Source organism: Anguilla anguilla, chromosome 3, assembly GCF_013347855.1.
Source record: "Anguilla anguilla isolate fAngAng1 chromosome 3, fAngAng1.pri, whole genome shotgun sequence".
NCBI lineage: Eukaryota > Metazoa > Chordata > Actinopteri > Anguilliformes > Anguillidae > Anguilla > Anguilla anguilla.
In genome coordinates this window covers 58,513,148-58,527,351 of record NC_049203.1, presented here as the reverse complement: position 1 = coordinate 58,527,351, position 14,204 = coordinate 58,513,148, and the positions used below count along the sequence as shown (strand labels likewise).

At 40.8% G+C, this 14,204-nt stretch overlaps 2 protein-coding genes across 2 annotated transcripts; one reads left to right on the top strand and one right to left on the bottom strand.

Moving 5' to 3' along the window:
* Positions 1 to 53: 53 nt before the first annotated feature.
* On the bottom strand, positions 54 to 3,149 carry psmb6 (proteasome 20S subunit beta 6). The gene is made up of 6 exons (XM_035410505.1): positions 2,991 to 3,149; positions 2,576 to 2,643; positions 1,646 to 1,777; positions 1,005 to 1,134; positions 626 to 770; positions 54 to 345 (listed from the first exon to the last, which is right to left on the bottom strand). The coding sequence occupies exons 1-6, from the start codon at positions 3,081 to 3,083 to the stop codon at positions 218 to 220; spliced, it is 696 nt and encodes a 231-aa protein (XP_035266396.1). The 5' UTR covers positions 3,084 to 3,149; the 3' UTR covers positions 54 to 217.
* A 401-nt stretch (positions 3,150 to 3,550) lies between these two features.
* trappc1 (trafficking protein particle complex 1) lies at positions 3,551 to 7,501 on the top strand. The gene is made up of 5 exons (XM_035410506.1): positions 3,551 to 3,706; positions 4,400 to 4,498; positions 5,177 to 5,247; positions 5,623 to 5,761; positions 7,066 to 7,501. The coding sequence occupies exons 2-5, from the start codon at positions 4,400 to 4,402 to the stop codon at positions 7,192 to 7,194; spliced, it is 438 nt and encodes a 145-aa protein (XP_035266397.1). The 5' UTR covers positions 3,551 to 3,706; the 3' UTR covers positions 7,195 to 7,501.
* The last annotated feature ends 6,703 nt before the right edge of the window (positions 7,502 to 14,204 follow it).

Genomic DNA, 14,204 nt, shown 5'->3' with positions numbered 1-14,204 from the left:
AGGGTTGGGCAGCCCTGCTCCATAGGATCTGCAAGTATCATCAGGACTCTCAATACCTTTGCATTAAATGATTTTATTGAAAAAAAAACTGTTCTGCTTCTTTTTCATCAAAGAGCATTACAAAACAATTAAATGGTCTTTCAGTATGTTTACACAGGAAAATGAAAGCACAGCACATTAGGCAGAGCAATTCTGTGGAACTTCTTTACTTTTGCAGCTAAGCGGTGGAGAATTTGGGCAGTTCGTTCCCCAGAATGACCCGTCTTTCCACCCCCTCCTCAGAGATGGAGGCCAGGCGCACCACCCCCCCGCTGGAGCCGTCTCTCTCCATGGCCAGAGAAAGGGCTGCGCAGAGAGGGCACAGAAAATTTAAGAAACATTCAGCCAAAACAGCTCAAATGAATCTGGCAGCTTACAGAACACTCACTCATTATATTATACATTGATGACATCATTATGAAGACATTCTGAAAATATTAAATTAGGCAGCCAACATGTATGTGTGTGTGTGTGTGTGTGTGCATGTGCATGTATGCGTGTGGAGTTCTCTTGCTCTCCATACCAAAGTGAATGATTTGTATGCTCAAAAAGTGACAGCCTAACCATTCTCCTACTCATCTCTCACCTCCTGCAGTAAAGCGCAGGCACTCCTCCTTGTTCATGCCAGTCTTGTAGTTTGAGTCCACGTATCCATAGACATAGGTGCTGCCAGAACCACCCACAGACACTGGCTGCCTCACCAGCATCCCTCCCACAGGCACTGTGTAAACCTGGAGGGCGGAGGTTACACTTAATTTAGTAACACAACATGTGGACGAGTAGTCACTGGACACATGACCACACAATCAAAATAGAAATGTTGGATAACACAAAATATAAATTCTATTTAACTTTTTAACTGATTGCACTGTATATAAGTGTTTGATAATTGATAATAAACATAGAAGCGCTTTAAGAAGCAATGTGTAGCTACTATGGGTCAAACAAAAAGGAAGATCACTCACCTGTCCACCTCTCCTCTTATCCCAGCCTGCCACGATGATCCCGGCCATCAGCTCTTCCCGGTACCGGTAGCACATCTCCTTGAACAGATTGGCAGCTGTCTGCACCAGTGGGGGCTCATCCAATTCAATACTAAAGTAATGAGAGCAAATTAATTATAGACAAACATAAAACTCCATCCTATGTCTATGAGAGCCATTAAAATACAATTCAACTGCAACTAGGGAGGGGTCCAGAAAAATTCCAACCAAATTCAAATCTAAATGAAACCACATATTCATCACAAAGTATAACTATATGAATGCAACTTTCCTTCTCCACATAGCTGATAAGTCCTGACCTTGAACTCATGTTGCAAAACAGCTGTTGTCTATCACCCAGGTGGATGCAATGCATCAATGGTAGTTGAGGTAAACACGGTTCTATAACCAATGCCAAAGCAGGTCTTATACATATTTATATTAAAAGAGGGTACACTCAAATTCTGATTATATCCATTCACTCTTAATTCACAGATAGGGGAAAACCTGGTACTGTATGTAACTCTGAAGCACATGGTGTTATAAATACTTATGCTAAGATGATTCCTAACAGGTGACCCAGGCGTTTGGGTCATGAACTGAAACAGTGATGCAGATCTCACCTGTGGAAGCCCAGCTGGTAGGTGACAACATCTGCGATGGCCTGTGTGTCAGCAGCTGAACCAGAGCGGCAGCAGAAGATGCGGTCGTGGATTGGGGTCAGTTTATCGGTTACTCTGTTGGCGATGTAGGCACTGCAGAATAAGGGAGAGAAGAAATCAGACATAAAATGAGATGCATTACTCTTTTTTCCACTTTTTATGTTCAGCACTTGGAGTTGCATTTGATGTATGACTTCTGCTATATAAATAAAGTTTGATTGATTGATTGATTTTAGAGCTTATTTTTGCTATAACAACCTCTAGTGGGGAGGCTTTATACTAGATGTTGGATGTTTGCTTCCATTCAGCCAGAAGAGCATAAGTGAGGTTGTGCAGTTGGCTTTCCAATTGGAACCCAAAGGTGTTGAATAGGGCCAACAGGTCAGGGCTCTGTGCAGGCCAGTCTACTTCTTCCACACCGTTCTTGACAAAACCATTTCTATATGGAACTCAGTGTGTGCCCAGGGGCATTGTCAAGCTGAAATAGGAAAGGGCCTCCCTCAGACTGTTTGGAAACCACAGAACAGTCTAGAATGTCATAGTATGCTGCAGCATTAAAATTAGACTTCACTGAAACGAAGGGGCCTAGCGCAAACCATGAAAAACAGCCCTAGACCAAGAGCTGTTCAGATATTTTTGGTCATATAGTGTATGTAGAATGCTTCCATTTTTACTAATGACATAATTACGTCGTGCTTTGTTAAACTATTGTGCACCGATCAGAGCTAATAATTTAACGTTAATTTAACACAATGTGCACCGATCAGAGACCAACTTATTATGCACAGAACCTACCTACATGCTACATGTTAGTGATCAGCGAGTTAGGGAGTTAACCTGTCGAGTACGGATCGGAGTAAGACTGTGCACATCCTAGGGTCTGACTCTTACCCAGTGGTTGTCCGGGAATCTGCGCCGATCACAACGCCTCCATCGAACTCCACCGCCATGATCGTGGTCTACAAGACAGAAAAGTCACCAGTACAATTACAATAGCGTTGAATGCTTACGGTTACCTACGTAACCTTAAGTTAGCTACATTAGAGTAATATTTACTTTATCTATGCGGCGATTCTTAGATCTTGAATATTTAAGATATTCATAATTCAAATATGTTAACGCATTACATATGAAGACTGCTAATTTTATTAAAAGTTAGGCTAGCTACTGCAATGTGTACGAGCAGATTTGCTGTCTCATACAGGAGGGCCCTAATCAGTTTTCCCCTTTCCCTTCTCAACTTGTGAAACGCTATTTCCAAATTGTAAAAAGCTAGTTCCAAATAGATCATCTTAAAATATCTTACCCCAGTGCTGACTTCTTTGCTCAGCCAGTCAGGGACCAAATTATTGGAACCAGAGAGATGCTGAATCCGATTCATTGCCATAGCCGTTGCCATCTTGTTTTCCTATTTGTGAGCTACTTCATAGTGAATCTCTATTTTGTGGAGTAGTTTGCCACGATCTTCCCCCGTTTTCTACATATTACGCAAATAGCGTAAAAAAATCGTTGGGGCTTTACGCTGTATAGTTGTGAGTCATGTCATGTGATCAAAGTATCTTACCAACCAGGAGATACGCATAGCGCTCAATATTATAGCTATCCCAATTTACACTTTTCAAAAGTTGTACATTGCTTATGATCCACAGGAAACAGAAAAGGGGTGCACTTACAGTGATATGTCACATAACCCAGTAATACGTTTTTTTTGCCATTTTATTTTATTGTGCGACTGTGATGAGTAGAAACGGAACCCTCTCTGTTCCATTTTGGCTCTAAGCTGTTCGCCTGAATGCCTGTCGGAATGAATACATTATCCTGTCATAGGAATAACCAAGGCCACAAATGTTTGTGCTATTCACAATCACTCAGCACTGTTACTTAACACAAGCTGTTGGATATAATATATCTATCTTGGTACTGGCGTCTACGACTTTGACAGCTAAATGTTAGCTAGCTGTACTGGCAATGGAGAAGACACCCCCGCTATGGTGGTAGCGATAGAGAAACAGGAAGGCTGAGGTATGGTAAACGTTACTCTAATATATATATTCTTTTCTGGCTTATTGATTACTGCTACAATAAAAGTTTAATTAATAATTCGAATTCAAATATGAGACGATATGCGCTTTGTTGGCTAGCTATCAATTTCAAAGTATTAAGCATAGTATTTGTGATGGCTGTTCGACAGTGATTGTCTAGCTAGCTAGCTGGTGCATAAACAAAATGCGACTTCGCTATTTAAGCTACTTGTACTCCAAGCTAAGTTACTGTAAAATGGAAGATATAAATTTATATAGCACGGCATCTGGTTAGAGACATCAATGCGAATACGTTTGCTGGCTGATAACAGAAATCAGAAAACAGCAGTATGTATACACTGAACATTTCCTTTATTATTGGGAAAATATTGCTCTAATGTTATTTGTCTTGTTACTTTATGTAACAGTAACGCTAATGTTTATTTGTTCTGAGTTGTTGTTTTTATTTATCCCTCTGCTGCATTTGTCAAACCCATCTGTTGAACAGAACTTGGTCTATATGTGTGTCTTTCTCAACCTACCATTTTCTTATCAGCATCTACTACAAATTGCAATCTACCCCAACTGGCCTTAAAAAGGGTATCAATATTGTATATACTACAGTTAAGATTTAGAAGCGATGTCTTGAAGGAACTGACCATTTTTTCATCTTTAATTTTTTCACTCTGACCAGATGACTGTCCACAACCTGTACATCTTTGACCGAAATGGCACCTGTCTCCATTACAGCGAGTGGAATCGGAAGAAGCAGGCTGGAATCTCCAAGGAGGAGGTAGCACAGGCGCACCCTTAGTGTAAAACGGGTGCATAACCTGTCTGTTTTCCCTTTCTCAGGCCTTATCCGTTTGGATTAGCATGTGTGCTCTCTTCCATTTGCCTTTACCATTCCATGCTTTCTCGTATAACCCATGCTACTACATATCTCTCTCAAATATTTTGGTAAGGCAGTCAAAACTGTGTCACCCGACTCTGGGTGGCACTATGGCCAATTGGCTACAATCAGAATTTGGTATTGCACCAAATACTAGTGCTTTAGTTGAATGTGGACCCCTGGCTGGTGAATTATGTTATATGTTATACATTAGTAAGCAGTAAGAATGCTGGGTACCTTGGATTGTATCTACATTACAGAAGCTTAAAGTTGGTAACCAGCCTTTTTTCATTGAAGAGCAAGATTATTGGTAAAATGACATACCCTTTTCTTTCCCCTGCATGTAATCAAAGGTTTGTTTAATAAAATGGCAATGGTTTCCTAACTATTATCTCAGAAACATTTAATTCATCTAACATTTGATTTTGCACAATTGCCTTGTAGTGAGACAGATGCTAGTACTGATGCTATATCTCATTTAGAATCCGTATTTGTGGCATCAGGAACAGTACTTTGGTTAGGATGATGACTAATGAGGATTTTGTTCAGATTCATGTATTTCTCCTATGTCTTTCACAGGAGTATAAACTGATGTATGGGATGCTGTTCTCCATACGCTCTTTCGTCAGCAAGATGTCTCCTCTCGACATGTATCCTGGCAGCCTGTTGGTGCATATGGCTCAGTATGGGTGTGGCTTATTTTCCATGTCATGGAATACTATGGAATAATCTATTGGGAATCATGTTTTGGTTTCCCTCTCAGTAGCCTAAATCTGACAGGCTGACGTGCTTTGGTTGGAATCCACTTGTGTTCATTTGTCTCTTTGCCTGAGTATATATTTGTAATGGATGTTGGACTCTATCTCTAGAACGCTCCTTTGGGTGTGCTTTCTTTTTCTGTTTGGATGTACGTATGTAGAGACCTGGCTCTCTCATTTATCTCTACGTTGATTTGACCGGTGTGTGTATTTTGAGAGACTGTACCCTCCCCTCCAAATTTCTCCTTGACTCCCGCATTCCTGCAGGAAGGATGGTTTTCTGGCTTTCCAGACCAGCCGCTACAAACTTCACTACTATGAGACGCCCACTGGGGTGAAGATAGTGATGAACACTGACCTGGGCGTGCCCAACTGCAGGGACGTCCTGCATCAGATCTACAGCACGGTGAGGATGTGTGTGTGTGTGCGCACACACGCATGTGTATGTGTGTGTGTGTGCGCTCGTGTGTTTGTGTATACATGTGTGCTTGTGTGTGTGTGTTTGTTGCCGAAAAACAAGGGAATCTATCATAACATAACAATGATTAGAACAGGCCTTTCAGCCCAATAATGCTCGCCATTTTCCTGACTTAATTGTACCTAGTGCTCTGATTCCCTACAGACTAGATTATATCAGGCCTGCTCTTGAAAATCCCCAGAGGTTCTACCTCTACTACATGACCTGGCAGGCTGTTCCTCATATTGACTACTCTCTGCGTGAGAAAATTCTTCCTAATATCTGTACGGAATTTTCTTTTACTAATTTCCATTTATGTCCCCTTTTAGTTGAGTTTGTTAATCCCCTTTATGAATTTAAAAGCCTCAATCAAACCATCCCTAAGTCTCCTTTTACTAAGCTTGAAGAGATTAAGCATCTTAAGTCTTTCCTCATAGCTTTTGTCTTTCCTACCAGGAATCAATTTGGTTGCCCTTTTTTGAACCTTTTCCAGAGCCTCTATATCTCTCTTGTAGTGTGAAATGTTTATTATTTGAATAGCCACGTGTCCCATCTGAACTATGCAAACACAAATGCTAACTGATGTTAATTATGAAGTGTTCATAATGAACAGAACATTACTGTGACTGCTGGACTTCATTATTCTCACTTCAGCATCTAAAGAGCATTTAAAAGTCAGCTAGGATCAGTAGACTGTCCTGATTTTCAAAGCATTCCTGACCCTGTCAAAAAATGGGAACCCTGTTTTGTAAATGTCAACTCAGATCATTTAGATTTGCGTATTTCTGGTTTTCGATTTATACATTGTCTCCCTTTGTATGAATGCAATATGTTTTCTTGCATCTGTGACCATTTCAAAGACTTTATATAAAGGGTATCAATGACTGTTAAAGTCTATTAATGCTGTCTGTATGTTTGCAGTAGTATGTCGAGTGAATTAATGTTGTATGTGGGGTGTAGTGATATTGTATAAGGGGTGTATTAGTGCTATGTTAGTGCTGTATGTGGAGTGTGTTAGTGCTGTATTGGTGTGTATCAGTGCTGTGTACAGAGTGTATTAATACCGTGTCTTTGTGTTTGCAGCTGTATGTGGAGTGTGTTAGCGCTGTATTGGTGTGTATCAGCGCTGTGTGCACAGTGTATTAATACTGTGTCTTTGTGTTTGCAGCTGTATGTGGAGTGTGTTAGCGCTGTATTGGTGTGTATCAGTGCTGTGTGCAGAGTGTATTAATACCGTGTCTTTGTGTTTGCAGCTGTATGTGGAGTACATAGTGAAGAACCCGCTGTGTCCTCTGGGGGAGACTCTGCAGAGCGAGCTCTTCAGCAGCAGACTGGAGTCCTTCATCAGAGCTCTGCCTTTCTTCAGCGCTCGCGCTGGCTGAAGGAGGGAGGACCAGCAGGAAGCGGAAGGATAAAAAAAGCTGATGAAGAGAGAGAGGTGCGCTGGGAATTCCAAACTGCTCGCACCCTCGCCTCCTACTACCCTGTGCGATCAGTGAGCTGTGATTTTCTGTGAGTGAGAACTGTGAGTGACGGTATGTATTGGAAGCTGAGGGTAGTAGGGAGTGAAGGACCGAGGGGTTTGGAGGGAGGGAGTGAGGAAGAGAGACACAGTGGGTGAACTGTGGATTTACCAGTGGGAAAAGACTCTTGTGGTGTGGTGGGGGGGGGGGGGGTGGTTGTCATTTCTTAAACACATGACGTTGACAAATGCACACATACGCGCTGTCTTACACTGATGGAGGGACTCGATGGACATGGTGTGAAAGTGACACACAGAGACAAAGTGAAACACCGAGCCAGTTGAACTGACTGGCACTCACGGATTTGCAGAGGCATACTGTTTGTACTTATTTATTTTACATGCCCTCCTCCCCAAAAACATTAAATAAATATGTAAAATACACTTCTGTTCTTGAGGTATTTTTTACTCATAAAGCATTGGCCCTTTCAGACACGGCACTCAATGTAATGTGCATGAGTTGTATCTGGGGTTGAGGTTATTTCCCTGGCAAAAAGGAGAAATTGTCCTGTTGGAGCTCCTGGATAATGTGATAATTTCCTGAAAATATACACATTTATGATGCATTAGCAATGTTTAAAAATATCTGCAAAGAGGAAGTTTTCTGAGGCCAATCACTACCCCATTGTATATTTAGTTCCTTTGCAATGCATGTTTCAAAATTCAGCCAATGATGTACATATTTAATCTTGGACACTCCTTCCAGATTCTGTTGTCACAGTCCACAGTACCATTACAGCACCCGAGATCCTGCATATTATATGTATCCTATCCCTCAAGAATCCTTAGAAATTGTCTCAGACACTGATGATATAAACTTAAGACTATACAGTCTAATGTATTGGTGTACTAATTAGCATGCAAGGTTTCATTGGTTGCTGTTACCTGGATGTTAATAATGTACAAAGAACAATAAAGAAAGGATAAATTAATACCATAAATCCCGTAGAATATGCGCCTATTAACTTGGACAAAATACCATTCAGATATTGCCCAATGATGAGGTACTACCATCAATTCATACATAATCCAGCTAATGACGTAGGTCGTCTCTTCACCTTTCTGCTAAGTTGTGTATTAATATATATTATATATTTTCAGTTATTTAGGTCATTTATATTTTCCACCATAGAAGACATTAAAAAACGCAGGCACATTTTTTGCACCAAGTATAGTGCATGTTCCATTAAAATAGACAGCATAAAACCTTCTCCTAGCTAATTTAAGAACAGAATAGTAACAGGATGTGTTTAATGTCAGATGTGCTCAGTGTTAAACCTGAATCCCTGGAGGCCTTTATTTTTGACCTATTTCACAAGCATGTTAATTAGTCTGTCGTATTGCCCTAAGACGGTTTTTTTATCACACGGCCCAAAAAAGAGAATCTTGTAGGTATTTAGCACTTTGAACCATATATATAGTTTTTTTCCCTTGACAATTCTTACTTTCCAACAGTCAGTGCTTAGTGAAATTGATCAGCATGTCAACACGTTAGGACAAATACTAGCCTGTCACTATCCTTCAGGAAATTAGCTTGAAGCGCCCCCTGCATGTCTGTCCGTGCGATGCGTTCGACGCCCCTGCTATAACGCAGTAGCGGAGCGCGTAAACCGCGCTGTAGCCCCCTCCGCCGCTGACAGTTATAATCGCGCGTGTCGAAAGCCGGGAATCGCTCTGAGCTTCTCCGGCTCTGTTCATCCTTGCCCTCCTGACACTGACACTTGGGTTCAGTCTTGTGTCATGCTTTGCGGCAGATGTCAGCATTAAGACGTCCTCAGTGCCGTGGACTGCGGTTCTGTGCATTTCGTAGGCTGATGTCCTGCCTTTCACCTGCACATTCAGTAGCGCATTATTTCAGGCTCTGGCGTACTCATTGTTGCTATTTTGTGCATTAAATATAGATGCTGGCTACTTTTCTTGAGTGTGCTGTTTGACGTCCCAAAGGAAATCACTGAGCGTGCCCAAGAAATCTTTTGATCAACTCTGCCTTTTTGAGTTGTTGCCAACAGAGATGTATGCTCAGACAACACGGCTTTGTGGCACAGAGAAGATTGTTAAAATAGGCCTGGACGTCTGATGCTTTTGGCTGCTGCTGTTCAGGCATGAGAAGCCTGTGTGTGCATTCTGAGTTGCGTAGAATATGGGGTTGCAGTTCTGCTTTTAATTATATATGCAGCTATGTTTGGTGCACATATGTGTGTAGTGTGTCTGCCTTTGTCTAAGGCCATTTTGATTGTATACCATTAGAATGAGTGGATGTCTTTGCTTGAATGTGACAGAATTGGGGTACCCCAAAAGTTCTCCAGTGGGTGCGAACACAGTACCTGTATTGGTCACTTCAAGGACTTTTTAAAAGGAGTCTTTTGTAATGCATGAGTGTTTGAGGGCGAGTGTGTGACTTTGTGCACAGATAATTGCTGTTGGGACTAATCCATGCGAGAACGGGTTCTCTGGCCCTGGGCACTGTGAACATCTTGTCTCTGTTATGCAACTGCCAGATTAGCCCCAGCCCATATCGTGCCCCATCAAATAATTACATAAAGGCCCTGGTGTGGTTGTGTCTGTGTACTGAGAGTGGTGCTCCTTTTCCACACTTACATGCTCATCATCCTTACTGCCAGCATGACATCACAGGCTCCCTCACACACAGCACTTTTTTATTACTGACCTACACCATACCCTGCTCCCTTACATACATAAATGAGGGACTGTGAAATTGCAGGGGGCAATGACAACTTTGAACCACAGCCAAATCATATTTGTATGTTTACACTCTGGGTGTGCTTACTGTCTGTGCGGATGTGTTCCATAGCATAAAAACTGGAGAAATTACAAATGCATAGGCCATTGAAAATACTTTGATAACCTAGCTAAACCATGTAGGCAATATGCACTTCTGTGGGATTTTCAGAGGAAACTTGAATTTCCCATGAATTGTGTGTTATATTCCCGATTATGTAAAAAAAAAAAAAAAAAAAAAAAAGAAGAGATGCCATCCACTGCACTACACGCACTCCCCCGTCAGATTGTGACAGCAACATCAGCCCTCAGTGGTATCTGCTACTACATATTTTATTCATAGAATGTGTGATAGTTCGCAGCACATTAATGGGTTGCATGCAAATGAGCATGAAAAGATAAGCAATGCCGAGCCCGCACTTGTAATGTCCTCCTGTAACTACTATCAGGGAATATCTGACCCAATCCAGCTCCCCTAGACACTCAGTATATCTCCTTTCCATCATATCTAATATCCTGTAATGCATTCATTTTTCAAGAAACATATGTGTGGGAAAACATCTAACCATTAAAAATGATGCTTCTATAAATGAGGCAGAGAAATCAGTTAGTTCTTTTATTTGCTTGAATTTCTTCCATTCTTATTGCATAAGCAAGGCAATGCAATTTAAAATGAAAATGTTACTAAACTCAATATCTGAACCCAACCAATTTGAATTGCCTTAGCTTTGGAAGGTTTAAGTTTCTTTCCTTTTTTTAGTTTCATTAAATTTGCTAATGGATTGGTGTGATTTTAACAAGCACTTCTCATAAATATAAAGCTTGGCTAGACATCTTAATCATCATTGTGTTATAGCTTGTGTACAATACACCAGCATTTTATAAAACGCCCCCAAACATCAAAAGACCTGATAGCCAAGGCATTCTGTATGTCCACAACACTAGGGAAAGCCTTAATCCCACGATTCGCATCTTTAAAAGCAATATTCACAGATAAGTGACATTAAACATCACACTCATTTAAAGAAGTGTAGAATTAAAAACAGAAACGAAGGTTTATCAGGAATAATAAAAACTGAATTATTTCCATAGATTACCGTGTCTGGTATAACCTTGTTCTGGTTCTTAAGCAGATCAGAGGTTAAGAGGAATCTGAAATGAAACATTTTTCCTGCATCAGGTCATTTTAGAAGTATAAGTAGTGGGTCCTTTGCTTGTATGATAATACGTTTCTAGAGAGATGGCATCAATATAATTTTAAGTGGAAAGTTTTAAGTGGAGTTTTTCATAAACAGGGAATCAGGAGTACCACAAAATTTGTGATTCTGACCTATCAGAACAAGGACATTCCTGTAATCCTGCAATAGGGTATTTCTGCCAAGTGAACACATTGCATTCTTTGTTACTTTCCTGTTGATACAGCTTGTTATGTTAAATTTTTATGTGCTTAGGGCTGCCCTGGAACCAGAGGACCTAATGGCTTCTTCTCATCCATTGAACAAGTACACTGCCACATATTTTATTAAAGCAATTTAGGTTAAGTAGCTGCATTGCTACTCAACCACTGCTCATCTTTGCAAAGATACGGACAGTACTGCTCCTGGGAAAGGACTCTACAGTATTCAGGTGTCCCTCAGTCCAGTTCACTAGTCAGCCTAGGGCTTAAAGGTGTCCTCACTCTTCACGGCAAGAAGCTAGGAACTAGCTAGGAAGACTAGGAACCCACACACCGCTCTGAGATAGAGCGAGTCTACGGAGGAGACAAAACAAATCTTACAAGAACCAAGCTGAAAAGTTAGATGGCAGAAAAGCAGAAACCTGAAAAGCTTCGACCGTTTGGTTTGTTTTGTCTTTGTTGTTTTAGCTTGTTATTGTGCCCGGAACCTGTGTAAGGAAAGGGTGAAGGTTTTTGCTTGTTTGTTTAAAAACTATAAATAGTGTGGCAGTGTTAACTACTGCTCTGGGCCACCGCTCCAGGCCTGCACTAGCATCTCATCTCCAACAGGTACAGGTGGAGATGGCAATGAGAGCGCTTTTGAGTCCTTAGCTGTGTAAAGGCCTCGCAATACTGCAGAATTATTTGACCTTGTGAGCTTTATAAAGTTTGTCCCTTACAATGCTCCAGGCCTTCTGCACGTTATCTGGCATAATCCAGGATGAAGAGGCCTGTAATTTAATCTGTGCTGCACGTAATCTGTTGAAAACATACTGCCGCTGATTTGATGGGCAATCATGATGGACTCGCTGATCAGCATGAACACTGAATCAGTATGATCAGTATGAACACAGAAAAAAACGCATATACATAACCGACATTTAATATTACCTCTTTTTACAGGTAATAAAATGCAAAAAAAAATGTTTAATATTATAACCCCCATTTACATATACATATTTCTTAGGAATTTGTCTGCGGTTATTCACATATAGACTAACCAAGTATGTGGATCTCACACACCCAAAGTCTCTTCCTTTTTCCCAGTAATGCAATAAATAATAAATGATATACCTGAACATTTTCACACGTTCAGCTTGACCCGGCTGCCACTCCTGTGGAAGCAATACTGACAGAACCAACCATTAAATTGGTCATCGGTTTTTTTTTTTTTTTTACACCAAGGTCCTGTAATCCCCTTAGGGGTCATTCACACAGACAAGCAGCCCTGTGACAACGTGCAATGAGACTCATTACTGTCTGTGGAGAGCTGGCAGCAGGCATGCATATAGCCAAGTTGAATGGGCTGGCAGGAGCAGCGCATGCTACAATCGTTCAAATATTTAAACCTCCACAGCAGCACCACACACTAACTGCACAGAAGGTGTGAGTAATATACACAGTATCAAGTTTCTTTAACCACATGCCTGGCAACATGCCCGTAAATATGATGCAAAAAGCATGAATGGCCAACAACCTGCCTGTAGAAATGACGCAAATTTGTCTATTTTTGTTCCTGGAATTTTTGTTGGTCATTGGTAGATTATATTTTTGAGTTTCAAACCTGCCAATGATGTGAAAGTTTGCCATTGCAATTCCCTTCTACACATTCCAGTAAAAGCTCCCCCCTGTGTCACCTCCACTGTTGACCATTGTTATTTATATACTCTTCACAGCAGCATACCATTTGGCCTATATTACTGGCAAAGCTTCAGGACCAGGACTTATACCCCTATGATAAGGTGCAGCTTAACCTCTGAAAGCATGTACGTGAGAATGAAAATAGGACAACCTTACCTGCCAAGAAGAGAGAGGTGAAAGCAAATGTCCAGATATAATGCTTGATGGGGGGCTCTGTGATTTGGCTTGCATTGACTTATCCAGTTTGAATGGGGAATTTCAACCTGGTTTACTGGATTTTATCAGCTGTTACAAGCTTCTCTTACTGAAATTTGATACATGCACACTAAAGTCATACCTTGTCCTAACGCTTTAGATCATTGCTCTTAAGAACAAGCTTTATATTTTGAAACAGGCTTGACATTTCAGCAGATTCCTGCTCGGTACTAGGTATCAGTTTCAGGCAGTGAGGCACAGCTTACAGTCAATGGAAAAAGTGATTGAATCAGGCAATGTCCTGCCTGTGGCTAAATGAGTGTCTTTTGTTTTAATCCTATCTTGGGAGAATACATGCATCATCCAGTTCTATAATTTTCTCAAAGTCCACAGGACCAATGCACACAAAAACTAATTTAACAAAGTGATATTCCTATGAAACAAACAATTGGAGTCCTCATTTTGAAAAGTGATAAATATATTTTTTTCATCACATTATTTGAGATGTCCTGAGGTTTTGCACAATAAATCTAGTGAGTTTTTTAAAACATACTGCAGGGAATTCCTCTTACAATTATACTGAGCCTAAAGTTAAATTGCAATTCTATATTTGTCAAGAGAAAACCAATCAAGGGAAAACCAAATATGAACCAATCTTGCAGTCGGATGGATACGATCTAGTTTCAGTCTACTAGAAATGCAAATCTCAATGGCATATTCCCTACCAACTGGGCCAACAGGAAGCATCTGTTTCCCACAACTGAACACTAGTGAGAGAGCCTTGAAATAAAAAATACAATATAATGGTAAAAATGCAAGTATTGGCCCAAAAATACATGCTGGAATTTACTGACCTGTGA

What these genes read in the sequence shown, in the direction of transcription:
- psmb6 (XM_035410505.1), bottom strand. Translation starts at nt 3,083, where the DNA reads ATGGCAACGGCTATGGCAATGAATCGGATTCAGCATCTCTCTGGTTCC. An exon ending in GATTCCCGGACAACCACTGG is followed by an intron (nt 1,778 to 2,575) that starts GTAAGAGTCAGA and finishes CTTATTCTGCAG; the next exon opens with TGCCTACATCGCCAACAGAG. An exon ending in TACCAGCTGGGCTTCCACAG is followed by an intron (nt 1,135 to 1,645) that starts GTGAGATCTGCA and finishes TCATTACTTTAG; the next exon opens with TATTGAATTGGATGAGCCCC.
- trappc1 (XM_035410506.1), top strand. Translation starts at nt 4,400, where the DNA reads ATGACTGTCCACAACCTGTACATCTTTGACCGAAATGGCACCTGTCTC. An exon ending in CTGGAATCTCCAAGGAGGAG is followed by an intron (nt 4,499 to 5,176) that starts GTAGCACAGGCG and finishes TGTCTTTCACAG; the next exon opens with GAGTATAAACTGATGTATGG. An exon ending in AAGATGTCTCCTCTCGACAT is followed by an intron (nt 5,248 to 5,622) that starts GTATCCTGGCAG and finishes GCATTCCTGCAG; the next exon opens with GAAGGATGGTTTTCTGGCTT.